This window comes from Dendrobates tinctorius, unplaced genomic scaffold (genome assembly GCF_039654945.1).
Source record: "Dendrobates tinctorius isolate UK_male_01 unplaced genomic scaffold, ASM3965494v1 ptg000241l, whole genome shotgun sequence".
Classification (NCBI taxonomy): Eukaryota; Metazoa; Chordata; class Amphibia; order Anura; family Dendrobatidae; genus Dendrobates; species Dendrobates tinctorius.
The window spans coordinates 3,645,264-3,664,641 of NW_027361908.1; the positions used below are offsets into that span (position 1 = coordinate 3,645,264).

The following is a 19,378-nucleotide window of genomic DNA, read 5'->3' on the forward strand; positions in this document are numbered from 1 at the left end:
CACTGGAATCTAACTCTCCATATGAAGCAGTTCAGCAATCTGGGTATCCCTCCTGCTGCCTCATGCTTTGTGACCTGGCTTTGCTTCTTGGCTCATACCTGGCTCGGCCCGCCTCTAAGCCATTACCTCTTCACACAGCTAGGGGCTATCCGTAGATTGCAGTAGTATGATTTGGTGCAGAATCAGACATTGAGGTGGAACTCGGCCAGTCTTCTACAGTTCAATAGAAGAATACTCTGAAATTTGACTAAGCCAGTGAAGTCCAGTTAATGCCTCTCTGATTTAGATGAGCAAACTGGCCCAAAATATGAAGAGAAGTCAAAGCATAGTTTATGCTCGCTGTTTGGAGTGAGAGAACTGTGATGTCTTCTCTAAATCTGATGAGCAGATGAATCGATGGATTAAAGCTTCTGTTGAGGTAGCTTTTGAGGGAGGGCTAAATTAACCCTTCACGGTTGACCAAATGATTTCCAAATTAATTCACAGGATGTTGCTAGCGACAGGGAATGACCAGACGGAGAAGGGGGGTCTCTGTATGGGAGGATCAAGGCAGATCACTAAGCCTGTTTATTTTGTCACCTCTTTTTATAGTATTTTGCTTAATTATGCAAAGTACATAGCTACCAATAACATCGTCGTAATACATTTACTTTATAAGCCAATAGTATTGCAAGAAAATCTGAATATGTCCCTAGCTGCGTGACGTAGAAAATAGAACAATAGCACATTCTTCAGGGTCTCGTATCTTGTACAAGCTGGAACAGTCTGGTTTCATAACAACCGTGAACTTTCATCTAGTTAAGTTACAAAATTTAACTCGTAAACAACAAAATGGCGTCGCAAGTACAAAAATGTAGTCTGGAGAACAAGATGTCCCGTGCATCTGAATACTGTACTTCACAATCCCCCCTAGATAAATTTTGTTAACTTATATGCAGTATCAGAGGTGCTATCCCAAGCCATAAGCTCGAGGGGTACTGGTCTTCACATGGCTGATGCTGTGCTATCAGTCATTGCTGTTGCGGCGCACCCATCCCCCCTGTATGCTGCAATTTATGAATAGCAATTTTTGATGACGGTGGTGGAGATCTTTTGTAGATAGCCATGCGCTTGGCTTCAACATCTTCATCAAATAGCCTTTTGAGATCGGTGTAGAGAAGAGCAGGGGCGACGACGCCTTTGGTATCATCATTAGCTGTTCTAGTGCAGAATTTCCTAATACATACAGAAATACACCAAAGAACAAGTTTTAGTATCACATATGCAACAAGGATACAGGCAGCAATGTGTAACAAGCTTTGTAAGATCCCAGCTATCCAGCCCCCAATTCCCTTAAACAAATTGGCTGGATTGAGAAAGGAGAAGGTGTCTGACCACCAACTGTCCTACGATCATTGTCTTTATCATATTGATCTCTAAGTCTTTGAATATCTTCTAACTTTAACTTCTACCAATAATAATACGAAAAACCAAAACATTATGCCCCCTTTATTTGCTATGGGCTTGTTGGGTGATGAGGAGGACTTGATAGGGACCATCATACAAGGGTTCTAGTCCGTGCTTCCTGACATGCCTTTTCATGACTACAAAATCACCAGGCTTCAGGTTATGACAGGTGTCGGTTTCTGCTGAATCTGGAAGAGAAGAAGAAACTAGAGCATGGGTGTTAGCAAGATTTTTACTAAGGTGAATAACATTGAACAGCACGGTCAGTTTCTTCTGATAACTGCTAAGTATGGAAATTTGCAACTGGGGGGCCTAGCACCAAACAATATCTCATGGGGACAGGCCATGTTTTGCAATAGGGGTAGTACGAATGTGGTATAGTACAATGGGTAGGAGCTCTGGCCATGGAGCTGTAGTCTCCTGCATCATTTTAGTCAATTGTCCCTTCAATGTGCCGTTCAGCCTCTCATCTTTCCCACTGGATTGTGGGTGGTACGGAGTATGGAGGGCTACAGTGGATCCAAGCATTGTCAGAACTTCTTGGTACACATGAGAAGAAAAGGCCGGACCTTGATCACTTTCAACAACTTCTGGAACCTCGTACCTGCATATGATTTCTATCGCCAGTTTCTTCGCTGTGGTTTTTGCAGTCATGTTGGTAACAGGGAATGCTTCCGGCCAACTGGAGAACATGTCAACAACAACCAAACAGTATTCATACCTTCCAGACTTAGGTAGCGTGATATGGTCCATCTGGAGCTTTTAGAAAGGATAGTCGGGCTTAGCAAGATGCTTCGGATGTACACGTTGAAGTTGACCGGGATTGCAGGTCTGACATATTACAGGCACGGTTGAGCGCTGTCAAAACTGTGGAAATTCCCGGGGCCCAGTAGAATTTTTGCACCAGTGCGAGGGCCTGATTCTTTCCTTGATATGTAGGCCCATGTTCCCATATGGTAATAGTAGGGTACATCCGCTTAGGGAGACACACGAGTTGGTCCTTTTCCAAAGACCATTATTCATACGTGCCCCATCAGTCTTCCATTGCTTCACCTCTTCCTTTGGAGACATTCGTCATTAAGCGGTCTCTCGGGGTCCGACAGAAAACTTCAGTTTGTTGTAGATCATCAGGTTCTTCAAGGGTCAATGCTTCTCGTAACTGTTCACGCTGAGAGCGTGTGGTCACCATAGTTGGTATGGTTGGTTCAACGGGTAAAAGCGGCGGCTTTTGCTTGCATATCCGCAAATGCGTTGCCAACAGTCTGTGGACTGTTCCTGGGACCATGCGCCTTAACTTTGATAATAGCCACCAGAGTAGGTAATTTGATCGAGTCCATGAGGGTTTTAACAGCTTCAGCATTTTTCAATGGGGTTCCGGCAGTAGTAATAAACCCTCGATTGGCCCATAGAGCCCCAAAATCGTGAGCAATACCAAATGCATACCGTGAGTCCGTGTATATATTAGCCTGTCTGTTCTTGGCCAAAGTACATGCAGTAGACAGAGTCTGAAGTTCTGCTTCTTGTGCTGACTGTGAGGGCGGGAGTGCAGCAGCGTGCACTACAGTGTCCTCTGTGGTAACAGCATATCCCGTGTGGAATCTACCAAACTCCTCAGCATATCTTGAACCATCCGTGTATAACACCAGATCAGGATTTGGAAGTGGATTCTCACTGACATTTGGTGGAGTAGCTGTTTCTTCAGTCAGAAGTTGGGAACAATCCTGTTGGAGGTAATCCTCATCACTGCCATCTTTCCTTATAATTCATTATACCGTCTTTTAAGGCATTGTAAGGGGGTTGCATTATGCGGGATGCATCCAGTATCCACTGACAACAATAAATACATAGTCCAAGAAAACGTTGGATTTCAGCTTCATCTTTTGGGAAAGGAAGGGAGCTGACAGCTATTTTTCTTTCTTCTGTGAGGTGTCTGACACCCTGAAGGAGACAGCGACCCAAAAATATCACTTGACCAAGGCAGAACTGAAGTTTCGAGGCCGAAACCCGACAGCTCAGTGCTGCCAGATGTTTGAGGAGGCTAACCGTGGCAGCAATGGCTTCCTGCTCCGTCCGTGCAAACAATAAAAAAAATCATCCACATACTGAAACAATATGACCTGGGGGTGATTTAACTGCCAGGGCAAGAGACACTCGCTCATATTCTGGTTATTCTGGAGCCGAACTGTGATGATAAATCTGCCCCTAGTAAATTTACTGGACATGTGGGAGAGATTACAAACTGAGCAGTAACCTCGTGAAGGGTCCAACAGAGATGGGTTTTGTAAGAGTATGTTAATTGGGTCTGCCATCTACTCCGATTAAAACAGCGGGGGTATGACAATCTGTCTGAAAGTGACCGAGTCGGCCACAGCGCCAGCATTGCAGACAAGATTTGGCATGGCGGATCTGGGGAGTAAGGTTCCCAGTCATAGGATTGGGAGAGATATTGGAGTAGGGAGCTGAATTTGTGTATGGTTGGAGCGCGGGAGCTGAGTTTGCTATGTGCCACTGATAAGGAAGAGCTATGTGCCTGCAGCTGCGGTGGGGGATGCTGGGACAGCTGCTGGTTTGCTTTTTTTTTTTTTCTTCTTTCTCTGCTGATACAGAGCGAGCTAATTTCTTCTGGAAACTTTTTTAGACTTTTAATGCATCGTCTGGAGTGGAATAAATCTCTCGATTTGCTGCCATTTGCCTGTAGAAGGCCATGGGGGAAGTCTCTGGATCGGGTGACTAAAGTAGGAGGGGGTGGATACTCATAACCACTAGCAATACTAGACATAGCAGGGACTGGTGCTGGCGGTGGCTGATAATAGGTACCGTCAGCGTTTAACAAGGGAAAGGTGTGGGCTGTGACTCAGGGTCTCCTTGCTCCACAATTGTAACAGACCTCTCTCCACTGAGGATTAGTAACTCCGCATACGGCACAAATCCACCCGGCAGGATCATAGTGTGGGGGCGTACTGAGTTTTGGTAGTCCAGGATATATTGGTGCCATGGGGTTTAGGGGCACAGAGCTTACAGTCGGGAGGAGAGGCTTGATTTCCTGGGGAGGGACCTAATCATCTAGCAGGGAGACCTCTTGTTTCAAATCATCACTTTTAACTGTTTGTTTGCCTGACACATTAGTCTCAATCTCAGTTCCTTCTTAATCACTTTCTCACACCACAGTCACTTTCTTGAACCACAAAACATCCAGTCCGTGCCATAGTAGACCATTTTCTCCTTCCCCCATGATGGCACCACGGGGACAGGAAACCTACAGATAAAAAGGCGGTACCTCTCTCCCGCATCAGTTGGTTTCCTGTCCCCATAGAGAACCTACAGACTTACCATCGGATGCCGTGGCCGACCAGTCTGGAGGATGGCAGCGGGAGCCCCCTGCCCCAGCTGGGGCGGTCACCCGAGGTGCCACCGCTGGGGGTCAGCGGGCCTCTAGGGTGTGTGGGGGGGGGAGAGCGGCGGCAGTAGGAAGATCCATCCTCCCCTCAAGTCTTGGTGTCCTCCATGAGCAGGTACCGGGAGAGCGTCAGCGGGCGCAGGTATTCCCCACACCGAGGAGGATGCTGCCTGCCGCGGTGCACCTCTGGAAGCCGGAAGCGGCGCGCACGCACAGGGCGCGTGTCATGAGGGCCGGCAGGCCGGAAAGGAGGCGCCGCGGTGCATCTCGGAGCCGGGGCGCATGACGTCACGGGGCCGGCAGGCCGAAGATGAGGCGGTGCCTGCCGCGGTGCATCTCTGGCAGCCTGCGGTGGTGCGCACGTGTGGGGCGCGTATCGTCACACAAGAGCCGGCAGGCCCAGGGGAGGCGCCACCGCCTCACACGCGCCAGAGGTCAGGGAGTAGCCGCTGCCCACGCGATGGGGCGGATGGGAGGCGTCACCAGCTGGCCATGGGGGAAAAAAACGGAAATTTGGGGTTGATCTCATCCCTCACTTAGTTAAAAGTGCACAGGGGGTGCAGCGCGGCCTGTCACCTGGCTCCATGAGTGAACCAGAAGAGCAGCAACTGGTGGAGGCGTCCTCAGACACAGGACACCAGCAGCAGCCACGGAAGTCACCGCAGCAGCACCGTAAGGACGACGCCAAGGAGCAGCGATAAGGCAACAGCAGCCGTTCGGAGTCCGGTGCAGCAAGGAGTCCGGGGGGTGGGGGCAGGAGTCCCAAAGGACAAGCCGCGTGCAGATCCGGGGCCAACGGCTGATTCGGTATCCTTCGGGCCGGCGGGTAAGTGGACTACGTGAACGTATATGCTGTAATTAGGGCCTGTCCTCCTCTTACAGGGGACGAAGTGCACCCAGAAATCTAACCACAAGATTTGCCCACTTTGTAAGGAGGAGCTCCCCACCGCATGGGGGAAAAGACTCTGCCAGTCCTGCATTGAGCATACAATATGCAAGGACTCCCCAGGGTTCGCTTCTGACCTTAGAGCCCTAATTGCCCATCAGGTAGAGAGCACTGTCAAAACCCTGCAGGAAAAAAGCAAAAGGAAGGAACCCGAGTCAGACCCTAGTGAAAGGGAAAGTGGTTCTTCGTCATCTGACACAGCCCATCATCCGGTTCCTCGTCCTCTGAGGATGAAGGTCGCAGCTGCTTCCCCATAGAAGAAACGGATAATTTAGTAAAGGCTATCAGAACCACTATGGAGCTTGTAGATGCTAGGCCGAAGAGAACCATCCAGGACGCCATGTTTAGTGGGCTGGAACAGAAGAAAAGGTCTTTCCCCATGAACGATAAAATCCAGTCGCTCATTCAGAGAGAGTGGAGAAGGCCGGAGAAAAAGGGCCTCCTAGCACCAAAAAGGAAATACCCCTTTGAGGGAGCCAAGCTGCTCGTTTTTGGACAAGGCACCGAAAGTGGATGTAGCAATAGCGAAAGCTTCGAAAAAATTCGTCCTGCCGTTCGAGGACATGGGGACACTGAAAGACCCTATGGATAAGAAGGCCGATACATTCCTGAAAGGAGCATGGGAAGCAGCCGGAGGTGGACTAAAACCCGCTATAGCTGCCACTTGCACAGCCAGAGCCCTGATGGTTTGGCTGGACGACCAACTTAAAAAATAAAACCAGAAGGGGAGCAATCCTGGACTCCGTCCCGTTAATGAGGGGAGTAGCGGCATTTCTAGCAGACGCATCCGTGGATTCAATAAAGATTGACAGCCAGGGCAGCCTCATTCTCGAATGCTGCATGAAGAGCCCTATGGCTCAAGTGCTGGACGGGAGACCTGCAAACAAAAACAAAGTTGTGCTCCATCCACTGTGAAGGGGAATTCCTTTTCGGGCCTACACTGGACGATATACTTGAGAAAGCAGGGAATAAAAAGAAGTCTTTCCCAAACCCATCCAATTTCCCCTTCAAACGCTTTCGGAGCAGGAAATTTATTCAGAGGAAGCCGCCTAAAAATTCCCAGGACAAGTGGGGAGATAGAAGAGGCAAAGGGAAGGGGTTCATGTTCGGGAAGTCGGCGGACGAGAAGCAACCCCAATGAAGGTGTCTCCCAGGTACGGGGAAGATTGAGCCTCTTCTTCCCGGCCTGGGAAAAGATATCAGACAGTTCATGGATCCTAAGCATTATAGAAACAGGCCTCAAGTTAAAATTCCACACCTTACCCAAACCCTCTTTCGTAGTGACCCCACAGAGGCAATCGAGAGAAGAGCAAGTTGCAGTACAACAGGAGATTCAAACCCTGGTGGAGAAAGCAGTGTTGCAGGAAGTCCCCCACCAAGAAAAAGGAGAAGGCTTCTATTCCCCTATCTTCTTACGGAAGAAACGAGATGGGACATTCAGGACGATAGTAAACCTGAAAGGGTTGAACAAATGCTTAGTGATTCCTCCATTCAAGATGGAGACAATAAAATCCACGGTAAAGATATATTGTTTCCAGCTTATTACATGGCAGTACTCTACTTAAAAGACGTGGTTTCTCAGAATAGCAGTCACAATAGGGGGAAAAATAAAGCATTACCAATTTAAAGCCCTCCCATTCGGGCTGGCCATCGCCCCAAGAGTATTCACGAAAATTGTATCAGAGGTTATGGCACATTTGAGAGAACAGAACGCCCTAATAGTCCCATACTTGGACGACTTCCTAATAGTAGGCAACTCTCCGGCCCATTGCAGAGACCAGTTGAACCAGTCTATGGAATCTCTGTCCAACCTAGGCTGTTAGCCCTGGACGCCCTTATGATTCCCTGGCACTTTCCCCTTGCATATGCTTTTCCCCCAATAGCCTTGGTTCTGGCAGTTCTGAGGAAGATCCGGGAGGACAAAGCGAGGGTAATACTAATAGCCCCCTTCTGGCCGAGGACGACGTGGTTCTCGTGGCTGAGGAGAATGTCCATCTCCGATCCTTGGGTCCTCCCGGATATCCCGAACTTACTCTCCCAGGGCCCAGTACTGCACCCTCAGGTGGAGAATCTACACTTGACGGCCTGGAATTTGAAAGGGCTCTATTAATTAAGAGGCTTCTCCCAAAATTGAGTATCCACGCTACTGGAAAGCAGGAAGCCGATAACCACTAAACAGTACAGGAGGGTCTGGAGAAAATTCCTTTCAGTATCAAAGGCTAGTCCAAAAGGGAAAGTACCCATATCAAACATCCTAGAGTTCCTACAAAGGGGTTTGGAGCAAGGCCTAGTTACCAGCACACTAAAGGTTCAAGTGGCAGCCCTGTGGGCCCTATACAACTGTGACTTGGCGGGGAATCGTTGGGTATCCAGGTTCATTAAGGCAGCAGGTAGATCCAGGTCCGTGTCTCCCCTGAACGCCCCTCCCTGGGATCTAAACTTAGTACTCTCAGCCCTGACCAAACCTCCCTTTGAGCCGTTGCAGAAGGCGCCACTGAAATTAATATCTTTCAAAACCTGCCTCTTTCTAGCCCTCACATCAGCCCGTAGAATTAGCGACATCCAGGTGCACTTTTCTTTAATGGAACCATATATCTGCAATTTATCAAGTGTCCTCTCGAGTTAAAAGCCTACACATTTATAGGGCACATAGGATCCAGCACTAATTAAACAATTTTGGGGGCTTAGTTCGACATCTGTTTTTTCACATACAAAGACTCAAAATTTCAACTATTTTGCTGTAAGAGTAGGTAGTTTGTTTGCTGAAGGGCTGGAGAGTCGCACAATAATGTGAAACGTGGTAAAAGTTCTTTGCAAGTTTGGGACTGCATTTTGGCAAATTGATTTGGGAAATTAGTCAGAATTCACAGTGTCCTCAATGCTGAGAAATACAATCAAATTGGAGGCATCTTATTGGCTCCAATTTTATTCTGCGGCAGGATAGAGACCTCAAACACGCAGCCAATGGCATCAAGAACTATCATCAGCATAAAGAAGAACAAGGGGTCCTGGAAGTAATGATATTGTTCCCATAGAGCCCTGATCTCAACATCATCGAGTCTGTGTGGGATTACAGGAAGAGACAAAGGGTTTGTGCAAACCTAAATCCACATAAGATCTGTGGCTAGTCCTCCAAGGTATTTGGGATAACTTTTCTGCTGATTTCCTCCAAAAACTATGTACCGTAAGTGTATGTAGAAAAATTGATGCTTTTATTGTTTAATATTGTTTTGATTTAGTTATTTTTTGTTAATTCACTTTTCATTTATTTTTTTTAATCAAATAACAAAAACTTCTATTTTGAAAGCATTCATACCTTGCTTAAAACTTGTGCCCAGTACTGTGTGTGTGTTCCAGAGATATTTATATTTAAGACCTTTTATATAAGGTAAATCTGACTTTTCTATATATCCACAGAGGAGACTGCTTAAGGACATGCAGACGCCACAAGGAGCCTTGAATATAGATGAAAACTGCTGGTTCAGTTTTATTTTCTTTCTTAACCTGTAATACCATTTTTAGTTATGGCTTTGAGGCCATCAGCTTCAACCTCGAGTGGAAAATCTTTGGCAGGAGCAGAGAAGAAACCCAAGACGACTATATTATAGAGACATGCAGATGAAGACGTTTATTTAGCGTTAAAAGCTGAGCAGGGATTTTTTTTTTTTTTTTTGTAGCAGCTTTTGTAAGAACCATTCTACAGAACATCTAATAAATAACCGAACATAATCTTCATTTTAGCATTTTCATGTTAAAGGTTTTCTGTAAAGGAGTTTTTTATTTTTGTGTAAGTAAAAAAAAAAAAAAAATTAGTTGAATAATAAAAGGATGCAACTATTTCGTTATGATGTTTGCCTGAATTATTTTATTGAGTTTGTTTGTAGTGACTGATGTCTGGTAAGCAAGTGAATAATTCTTTCAAAATTGATGAAAACTGTTGTGGTTTTAGAAATACCTGTTAGATTACATATAGGGAATGCATCCTGATAAAAAAAATTTGCTAAAAATAATGCAACTATGTTATTAAAATTTTTTCCATCAGTCAGTAGTGTTCTGTTTTCTTATATTATGCGAGATGGATGAGTTGTGGCATTTTATTTTGAGACTGTGATGCCTTTTCGCACATAGTTATTTTGTAAACAAATTTTAACTTCTTTTTAATTTTGAGAATGTTTTTTGTAAATCTTCCAATAATCTCTACAATGCTTCCAGAAGGTGCACTAGGTATAGAAGTAATGCAAGCTGTACATTATTTTCCAGAAAAATTCCCACAGGCAATGAAAAACTTGTTGTAAAGCGGATAGTATATGTCTTAAATATAATATGGTCAACATTATGATGTGTTTTGAATATGTCAGAAAGAAACAAGTTATATGTGGAGATGTTAGACGTTGAAATCCTTATTGAATTTCTTTCTTAGGAGTTTCAGAGTACAACACTCAGTTCAAAAGACTCTAATGCAGATGATGAGAGTTCTTTTCCTGGCCACTCACAGGTATTTACTTTATTGAGGCGTCATATAACACTAAGTATGAGCTGTCTGTTTTCCTAGTTCAAAGCTAATGTGTATAGTTTTCTAACGAAAACCAAATCCTAAATATGGTGATACAGGAACTGTGAACTCAACATTTATTTTTAAATGTTTTTCTTTGGTTTTTTTTTGCGAAAAACTTTATTAAATGTGAATCTGCCATCAGTAATAGTTTAATAACAAATTTTTATATTACACACATTTTAAAAAAAAAAAAAAAGTTTTGCATTTTATTTTAGTAATCTTAACCTTTTGCAATTTTTTTTTTCCTTTGGCCACTAAGTCTATTATGAGACTGATACTTTGTTTTTCGTCTCACTATTTTACTATCACAATAAAAGGTATCACCTACAAATAGATGTGATAATATCCAGGATTCAGTGATGACTAGATGATGGTTACCATTAAGGAAAAGCTACCATCAGAAAAAGATCTACTGCTTAAATCAGGTTTTTGTGGTATTTTTTTTTTTTTGTAATTTACACCCCACCACTGGCCAAGGCCAATTAAGCTTTTTTTTTTTTTAGACTCCTGTTTTCAGGAAACCACACATGTACGTACATAGCCACAATGGTCAAACCCAACTAGCAGTTTTCAAGCAGTTAGAGATTGCAGAGGTCATTGTGAAGGTAAGAGGGAACAGACGTTGAGTACTATGAATGATGAATCCTGTGTTATCTCTGCATAAAGGTCATTATAATCCTGCCTCAAAAGACAATTCAAAGGGAGTCTTGCTGAAACCTCTTCCTGAAATGACATGAAGTAGGAGTTTAAAAAAGCTCCAGTGGTCAGTGCCAAAATGCTGAACTACTAATTGTTTGTTCTTTTATAAAGATCATATGTAAAAAAAAAAAAAGCTACAAATATTTTATTTTTGAAAATGCAGCACAAAACCTGATTTAAAGGAGTTATCTGGGCCTTTTGGAAAAAATACCTATGGGGCTAAGCACTTATTGGCAGATAGTTGCCCTGTGGTGATCTCCTTTCTCAAAGCTGTTATGGACCGCTCCTGTTGGCAATTCTCCTTCCTGTGACATCATGTCGACAGTGCAATTCCTTGTTTTCTGCTCTGCTCTGCCAACGAGGCATCACTGTTGTGAGTTCATTTTTCCCTTCACCATTGAGGTCTGATGAACTCCCTCCTCTGGTGAAGGAAGGTAGTGAGGCTGATTACTAAACACCTGGGCAGCTAGATGATGACTGGGTGGCTGGAATTGAGGACTGGATATAAGGCTGCCGACACCCTTCTTCCTGGCTGGTGATTTTCCTGCTGGATTCTTGGAGACCAGTCTGATTCCTGCATCTCAAAGCTAAGTTTTTATGCTCTGCTTTGTACTCTTCAGTTTTGTTTTGCCTTTTTTTTTGGGAGTTCTGCCATCCCCGGCCGGGGGTGAGCTGAATTCCATTTTTGTCTCTGATCTGTTGATCTTTTGCTCTGTCTTCAGAATATACCTGAGTGCTGATATAGTCTTTTGAAGCCTAGCGACTTCAGGGCCTGTTTTTCCTATCAGTCGGTTGGCTCATTTTGATAGGGTTTTTAGCGGATGGCAGACAGCAGCTTTCCTATCCTGTCCTATGTAGTTAGCTTGGGCCCCATCATTTGCTCAACCTATCTTTCTATCTGTGTTAGTGTTTTCATCTTGCTTCACCGTCATTATATGTTGGGGGCTGCCTATTGCTTTGGGGTCTGCTCTGGGGCAGTTTAGTTTTTCCCCTTTCTGTCTTTAGGCTATGTAGTTCTCCGGCTGTGATCGAGGGGTCTAGGGCACCGTAGGAACCCCCCACGGCTACTGTTAGTTGTTGTGGATAGGTCCAGGGGTCTGCAATCCGATAGCTGCCAACCTCTGGTTTTTCTGAACTTAGCTGGTATTTTGTTTTTTCCTCCTTCGGTGACTCGTCATAACACATCACTGCCTGTGTAATGTTGACAGATGAATCCCCACTGCTTAAGGCCTCCGTCACACATTTGTGTTTCAAGTACGTGGTTTGTTTTGTTTTCCACGGATGCCTTACATACCTATTAGTCTATGATGCTATACATTTGTCTATGTTTTAAATAGACTGTGTGCCCATTCAAAACACATGGAGACGTGCCCATTTTTTTCTGGCACCACAGATGCATGGGCCAATGCAAAGCTAGTGTATGGGTCCGTGAAAAACTGCGCATGGGTGGCACCCTTGTGGCGTCCATGATTAACATTGCAAAGTATAGGAGAAGCTATGTCATTTAATTATTCCTTTTTTCCAGTCACCCATGACAGCACCAACAAGAGAGGGGATCCGCCATTCAAGGACAGGAAACCTTCAAGATAAAAAGGGCGGCTCCTCTCCCCGCATCAGGGCACATGATCAACAATTGGGAGCTCTTGGCAGTAGAGAATGCATTACAGAGTCTCCTTCCTTTCCTACAAGGCCATCATGTAAAGATTCTTTCTGACAACCAGGTCACAGAGCTGAATCATCAGTGGGGCACACGTTCCCGTTCCCTTATGCAGATTACCCAGCGGATTTTCAGCCTCGCAGAGTAGACCGTCCTTTCATTATCCACTCTTCACATCAGAGGAAAGGACAATATTACAGCAGATTTTTTGAGCTGCAAACCGCTACTACTGGGCGAATGGTCTCTCAAGACCTCAATATTCAGGCGGTTAGTGTCCATGAGGGGGTGTCTGGAGATCCACCTTTTCGCCACTCGGCAAAACAGCAAAGTAGAAAATCCTCAGGCGGTGTACGCCTTTCGGATCAGATGGGACTTCAACCTGGCCTACGCCTTCCCCCCAGTTTGTAGAATTTCAGCGGTTCTCAGGAAGATCAGGCAGGACAGGGAAAGAGTAGTGTTCATAGCCCTCTTTTGGCCAGAGGCCCTGGTTCTTTTGGCTGAGGAACATGTCCGAAACAGAACAATGGGTCCGTCCAGAGATCCCGGACCTTCTAGCTCAGGGGCCCGTATTCCATCCTCAGATGACTGGGCTGCACGTAGCAACCTGTAACTTGAGAAGTCAGTGATGGAGGGTAAGGGATTTTCTCCCAACCTGGTCTCTACCTTAATAGTTAGGAAACCGGTCTCTATAAAAATTTATGGTATGACTTGGAAGAAATTCTTGTTATCCAAGGGGTGTATTCTGGAAGGAAAGGTGGCTCTTAGAAAAATCCTGGCGTTCCTTCAGGGGGGCAGGAACAAGGCCTGGCAGTTAGCACCTTATAAGTCCAGGTTTCGGCCTTAGGGGCTCTGTATAATTACAACCTCGTAGGTAATCAGTGGGTGGTCAGGTTTATTAAAGCATGTGCAAGATCCAGACCAGTCCCGGTAGCCAGGATCCCTCCATGAAACTTAAACTTGGTTTTGAATGCTTTGACATAAGCCCCATTTGAGCCTCTGAATGAAGGGTCCATAAAGTTGATTACCCTAAAGACTATACTCTTAGTAGCCCTAACATCATAACGTAGGGTGAGCAATATACAGGCTTTTGTCAGCAAACCTCCCCTTTGCCCTGGTTATGGATGATAAAGTAGTCTTAAAACCGAACCCGGCCTATCTACCTAAAGTAGTATCTAAGTTCCATAGGTCACAGGCGATATCTCTTCTGTCCTGACCCTAGGAATAGTAAAGAAGAGAAGTTTCACACCCTAGAGGTGCCTTCTTCACTATTTGTCCGCAACAAGACCTTGGAGGAAGGATAGAACTCTTTATCTCCTTTCAGGGCTCTAGGAAAGGAATGAGAGTCTCAAAGGGTACCCTATCCAGGTGGATAAGAGAGACTATCAGGTTGGCCAATGTAGGCGCAGGAAGACCGGTTCCTGATGACCTGAGGGCACACTTTATAAGAACGATGGCAACGTCTTGGGCAGAAAGAGCAGACGTGTCCATAGAACAGATCTGTAAGGCAGCGACGTGGTAATCACCTTCCACGTTTTATAGCCACTGTAGACTGAATCTCTGTGCCTCATCTGATCTCACATTTGGGAACATTTGTGGTCCTTCCCTAATTGAGAAATTCTCTGTTAATCTCTTGTTGGTGCTGTCATGGGTGACTGGGAAAGGCGTATATACCGGTAATGTGTTATTACAGAACCCATGACAGCACCCTAGTATTCCCTCCCATTACAAAGTTCATCACCTTCTGGTTGGTGAGTTATTGTATTTACACAAAACCATTTATGGTTGTGGTTACAAATGGTTAGTGTGTACACATCTATATACATATATAGAATCTTGGAAATCCTCTCATGCTCTGTAATCCACTGATGCAGAGAGAGGAGCTGCCCTTTTAATCCTGAAGGTTTCCTGTCCTTGAAGGGCTGATCCCCTCACTCGTTGGTGCGGTCATGGGTTCCATAAAAAAAAAAGAAAAACGGTAAGTAATATACTTGTATCCATACCTGAAAAACGCTGATGGTACTAGTACTGGTTTTCCACATATGTGTTTAAACATGGACAAAGTGCTCTCAGTAAGAGAAACAAAATAGGAATCTTGTGGGTATGATACCTTTTAATGGCTAACAAATAATAGTGAATGTTGTTACAAAGCAAGCTTTCGGGACTGCTTATGTCCCTTCGTCAGGCTGATATGACAAAATATTTGAAGAAACCTTATTTATATACAGTTTAAAGCACAACATTTCAATAAACAAACAATGAGCTTGAAGAGAGAATCCTTAGGTAAGATCAGATAGGTAGTATGAAAAGTTCTGAAGATCAAAGGGCTACTTGGAGTAGATAGCTCAGATATGGTAATGGGTCATAAAACCTTCTGACAAATTGAGTCCTGTGTGAATAGAATCAAAGATAGTAATGAATTTATGCTCCCACACTCTCCGATGTGTCTGTGATTTAAAATTGCCTTTTAAAATGACAACTTTCATATTGCCTATGTTGTGTCCTGGACATGCTTGCTATGTTACAGACAACCTCCCAATCTAAGAAACATCATTATCCGAAGTTCAGTGCCCTCTGATTCACCAAGAGGAACATATCCTTGCAATGGGAGAAGATGCAAAACCTGCATTCATATAGAGACCAGAGACAAAATCCAAATTCCCAACACACAGCAGGACTATAAGATCCCAGAGACATTCACATGTTCCTCTTCCAATGTGGTGTATTTAATTCTATGTAATATATGTCCTGTGGGTGGCCTGTATGTTGGAGAAACAGGACAGAGACTGAGAGAAAGGATGAGGTCTCATCGTCATATAATTACAGACAAAAAAACCCATTTACCTGTGGCTAAACATTTGTCATCCAGGACACAACATATGCAATATGAAAGTTGTCATTTTAAAAGGCAATTTTAAATCACAGACACATCGGAGAGTGTGGGAGCATAAATTCATTACTATCTTTGATTCTATTCACACAGGACTCAATTTGTCAGAAGGTTTTATGACCGATTACCATACCTGAGCTATCTACTCCAAGTAGCCCTTTGATCTTCAGAACTTTTCATACTACCTATCTGATCTTACCTAATTAAGGATTCAACTCTTCAAGCTCATTGTTTGTTTATTGAAATGTTGTGCTTTAAACTGTATATAAATAAGGTTTCTTCAAATATTTTGTCATATCAGCCTGATGAAGGGACGTAAGCAGTCCCGAAAGCTTGCTTTGTAACAACATTCACTTTTATTTGTTAGCCATTAAAAGGTATCATACCCACAAGATTCCTGTTTTGTTTCGCTCACGGAGAGCACTTTATATATTTTTTTCTACTGGCTAACACGGTACCAAACCACTTTTTTCGTTTTACTAAACATGGACATGCGTGTGAAGAGGGTCTTAGACAGAGTTGCTGTCAATCAGCGTGATGTTGAAAGTGACACCCTCTCAACAAACTGGAAGCGATGGAAGTGCTATGTTATACAACGTCACAGGAGCAGGAGAATTGCTGTCTGCGACCGATTTGAGCCGCAAGGGATTGTTGTAGGACAGAACAGGCAGAAAGTTGTAAATGTACTACCGTACTTGCTTGTATCACCTCTGAATGCTCAAATGAAGATGATTACTAATTTATTCTGCCTAGCTTTAGAAGCACCTTCTTTTAACGCCTTTACCCCTGAATGTGGTTTGCATGTTAATGAAATAGCGAATTTTTTACAATTCTGACCACTGTCCCTTTATGAGGTAATAACTCTGGAACGCTTCATTAGATCCCGGTGATTCTGACATTGTTTTCTCGTGACATGTTGTACTTCATGATAGTGGTAAAATTTATTTGATATGACTTGCGTTTATATGTAAAAAAGCGGAAATTTTGTGAAAATTTTTCAATTTTCCAACTTTGAATTTTGATGCCCTTAAATTACACAGAGATGTCACACAAAATACATAAGTAACCTTTCCCACAAATCTACTTTACATCACAATTTTGGAACCAAAATGTTTTTTTGTTAGGAAGTTATAAGGGTTAAAATATGAACAGTGATTTCTCATTTTTCAATACTATTTTTTTTGAAGCACATTTCATTTGGTGTCACTTTGGGGTATTTTCTATCATATACACCCCTCAAAGTTACTTAATTCTAAAAATTGCACCCCTCAAGGTGCTCAAAACCACATTTAAGAAATTTATTAACACTTCAGGTGCTTCACAGGAATTTTTGGAATGTTTTAAAAAAAAAAAATGAATATTTAACTTTTTTTTCACAAAAAATGTACTTCAGATCTATTTTTTTTTCTCCTACGCCTCATTGGGGGACACAGAGACAGTGGGTGTTATGCTGCTTGCCAGTAGGAGGACACTAAGTAAACCAGAAAAAAAAGTTAACGCCTCCCCTGCAATATACACCCCCTCGCTGGATGAGATATCTCCAGTTCTTTGCTTAGTGTCTGTAGGAGGCACTTGGGTCTTGTTTCAGACTCCACGGGTTTTATTTTATTTTTGAATTTTCTGTAAAGTTTTATTTTTTAATTAACGAAGTGGAGGGGGCAATGGTTCCTTTCTACGGCCCGCTCTCCCCCGAACCAACAACAGGCAAGCACGCGGAGTATACCTCCCCGTACACTTTCCTGCGACGTACGGGGCTAATTACTCTGGTGATGAAGGCGATGATCCTTACGGTCCCAGTATTCCATGGATACGAGGGCAGGCACCTGGAGTGCAATGGAGAAGACTAGAACAGCGCTTCCGAATGCCCTGAATCAGTCCCATAGCTCTCCATCCCCCTGCCATAGGGAGGATCGATTGAGCATACCCCTTTAAGAACTCCTCCAGCTCTACTTCATCAGCCAGGAGGATGAGAAGACCTGCATGGATGGCCCCGGACAGCACGGGCATCGTGCCCCCTCACACCCTCGACACTCGGGTAGGCCGAAAATGTAGTCCCCAGCTTTTCCGGCCTACTAGGCCGCAATTTGAATGGCCACAGATCTGCCCACAGATTAACGCTTAACCCCTTCCCGGCACGTTCCCTGCAGCTGCAGACAGACTCTGTCGTTAACCCTTTCAGAAGCGCTATGTCTCAATCTAAGGAAGCTAAATGGGCTGCTAAGAAGCACACTGCATTTTTTTACTGTGTACCACTTGCAAGTCTGCCTTACCCAGTGCACAGACTAATCCGTTATGGACGGACAGCGACCCGGCCTGCACCCCAGTCTGCGCCCCAACCTGAGCTCAATCGCCGCCGCTGATGGGCCTCCTGCGTTTAGTACCCCTGAGTGGGCTGCGTCCCTGTCACGGTCGGTGGAGTCTCTGACCCAGGCTATATTCTCCCTCCAGGAGGACTCTTTAAGCCAGAAAGCGTCCTTACCTCCCGAGATGGGCTCTGACATCAGCTGGGAACTGTCCACCAGCATAGGCCGTACTCGTTCAAGGGATGGTTTGGTCTCTAGAAAGCGGACCCATGATGCGTCCCCTAGTCTCGGTCACGCCTCAGCATCTGCGACTCCTGTCTCTCGCTCTCCCTCTTCTGAGGTTCTCAGCGAGCACGACTCTGAATTCAAATCTGACATGTCAGCCCCTCAGAATCCCCCAACTGATCAAGAGTCGCTTGATTCTCTTATAGAATCATTCAACAGGATTCTGAAGTTGGATGAGGAAAATATTCCCGCTCCAGCACATCCTATCTCACTTAAGAAAACCAAGCGTGTGCGCAGGTTATTTACCAGCCATCCAGACTTTAAGGAAATTGTGCAGAAACATAGGAAACTTCCGCATAAGCGGTTCACACAGCAAAAGTCTACTCAGGCTAAATACCCTTTTGATCCAGACCTAATGAAGGATTGGTTACAGTCCCCTTCGGTGGACCCTCCTGTATCGCGGCTTGCTTCAAAAACGCTCCTATCCGTTTCTGAGGGTTCTTCAATCAGAAACCCCTCCGATCGTCAGATTGACTACCTTGCCCGTTCAGTTTTTGAAGCTTCAGGAGCAGCGCTTTTTCCATCTTTCACGGCAATTTGGGTCACTAAGGCAATGGCCGCTTGGGCAGAAGTCTTGATTACTTCCTACCAGGGCACCAATCTTCCTCCGGAGGCAACCACTGTCGCCAGGCAGATAATTCACGCAGCGGACTTTGTAGTGGACGCTTCTTTTGATGCCGCCAATTGTGCTGCTCAAACTGCCGCTAATGCGATCTCCATTAGAAGAGCCCTATGGCTCCACGACTGGCGGGCGGATGCCACATCTAAAAGATTGTTGACTTCTCAACCCCTTTCAAACGGGTCATCTTTTTGGAGAGAAACTGGATCAGCTCATTTCTGATGCTACCGGGGGAAAAAGTAAATTCCTTCCTCAATAAAAGGCTGTTCGGCCGTTTCACAACCAACAGCTGACACGTTTTCGACCTTTTCTCAACAATTCCAGTTGTTCCTCCTCTACCTTCTCTTCCGGATCAGGTTCGTCCCCGCGCGGAGACAGAGGCTCCCAGGTCTCATACAGACCTAACCGTTCTTGGACACCCTGGCCTAGGGCTTCTGGATCTAGGGGATCCAGATCTCAGCTCTACCCAATGACTTGTTGTAGTATCCGTCGGACACCGACTGAGTAGGCGGTCGCCTACTTTCCTTCAGCCACACTTGGCTCGCGGTCGTCCACAACAAGTGGGTCAGAGAGCTGGTGTCCTC

The 19,378-nt window shown here is 44.9% G+C and overlaps 1 protein-coding gene across 2 annotated transcripts in view; it reads left to right on the forward strand.

Annotated features, from left to right (window-relative positions):
- BRD8 (bromodomain containing 8) overlaps window positions 1-19,378 on the forward strand; it is a 284,491-nt gene that overhangs the window by 146,788 nt on the left and 118,325 nt on the right. For both annotated transcript variants that reach the window (XM_073556914.1, XM_073556915.1), the window contains 2 exons: window positions 10,210-10,284; window positions 10,848-10,949. In XM_073556914.1, the coding sequence (XP_073413015.1) occupies window positions 10,210-10,284; window positions 10,848-10,949 (177 nt within the window). The remainder of the gene's footprint in view (window positions 1-10,209; window positions 10,285-10,847; window positions 10,950-19,378) is intronic.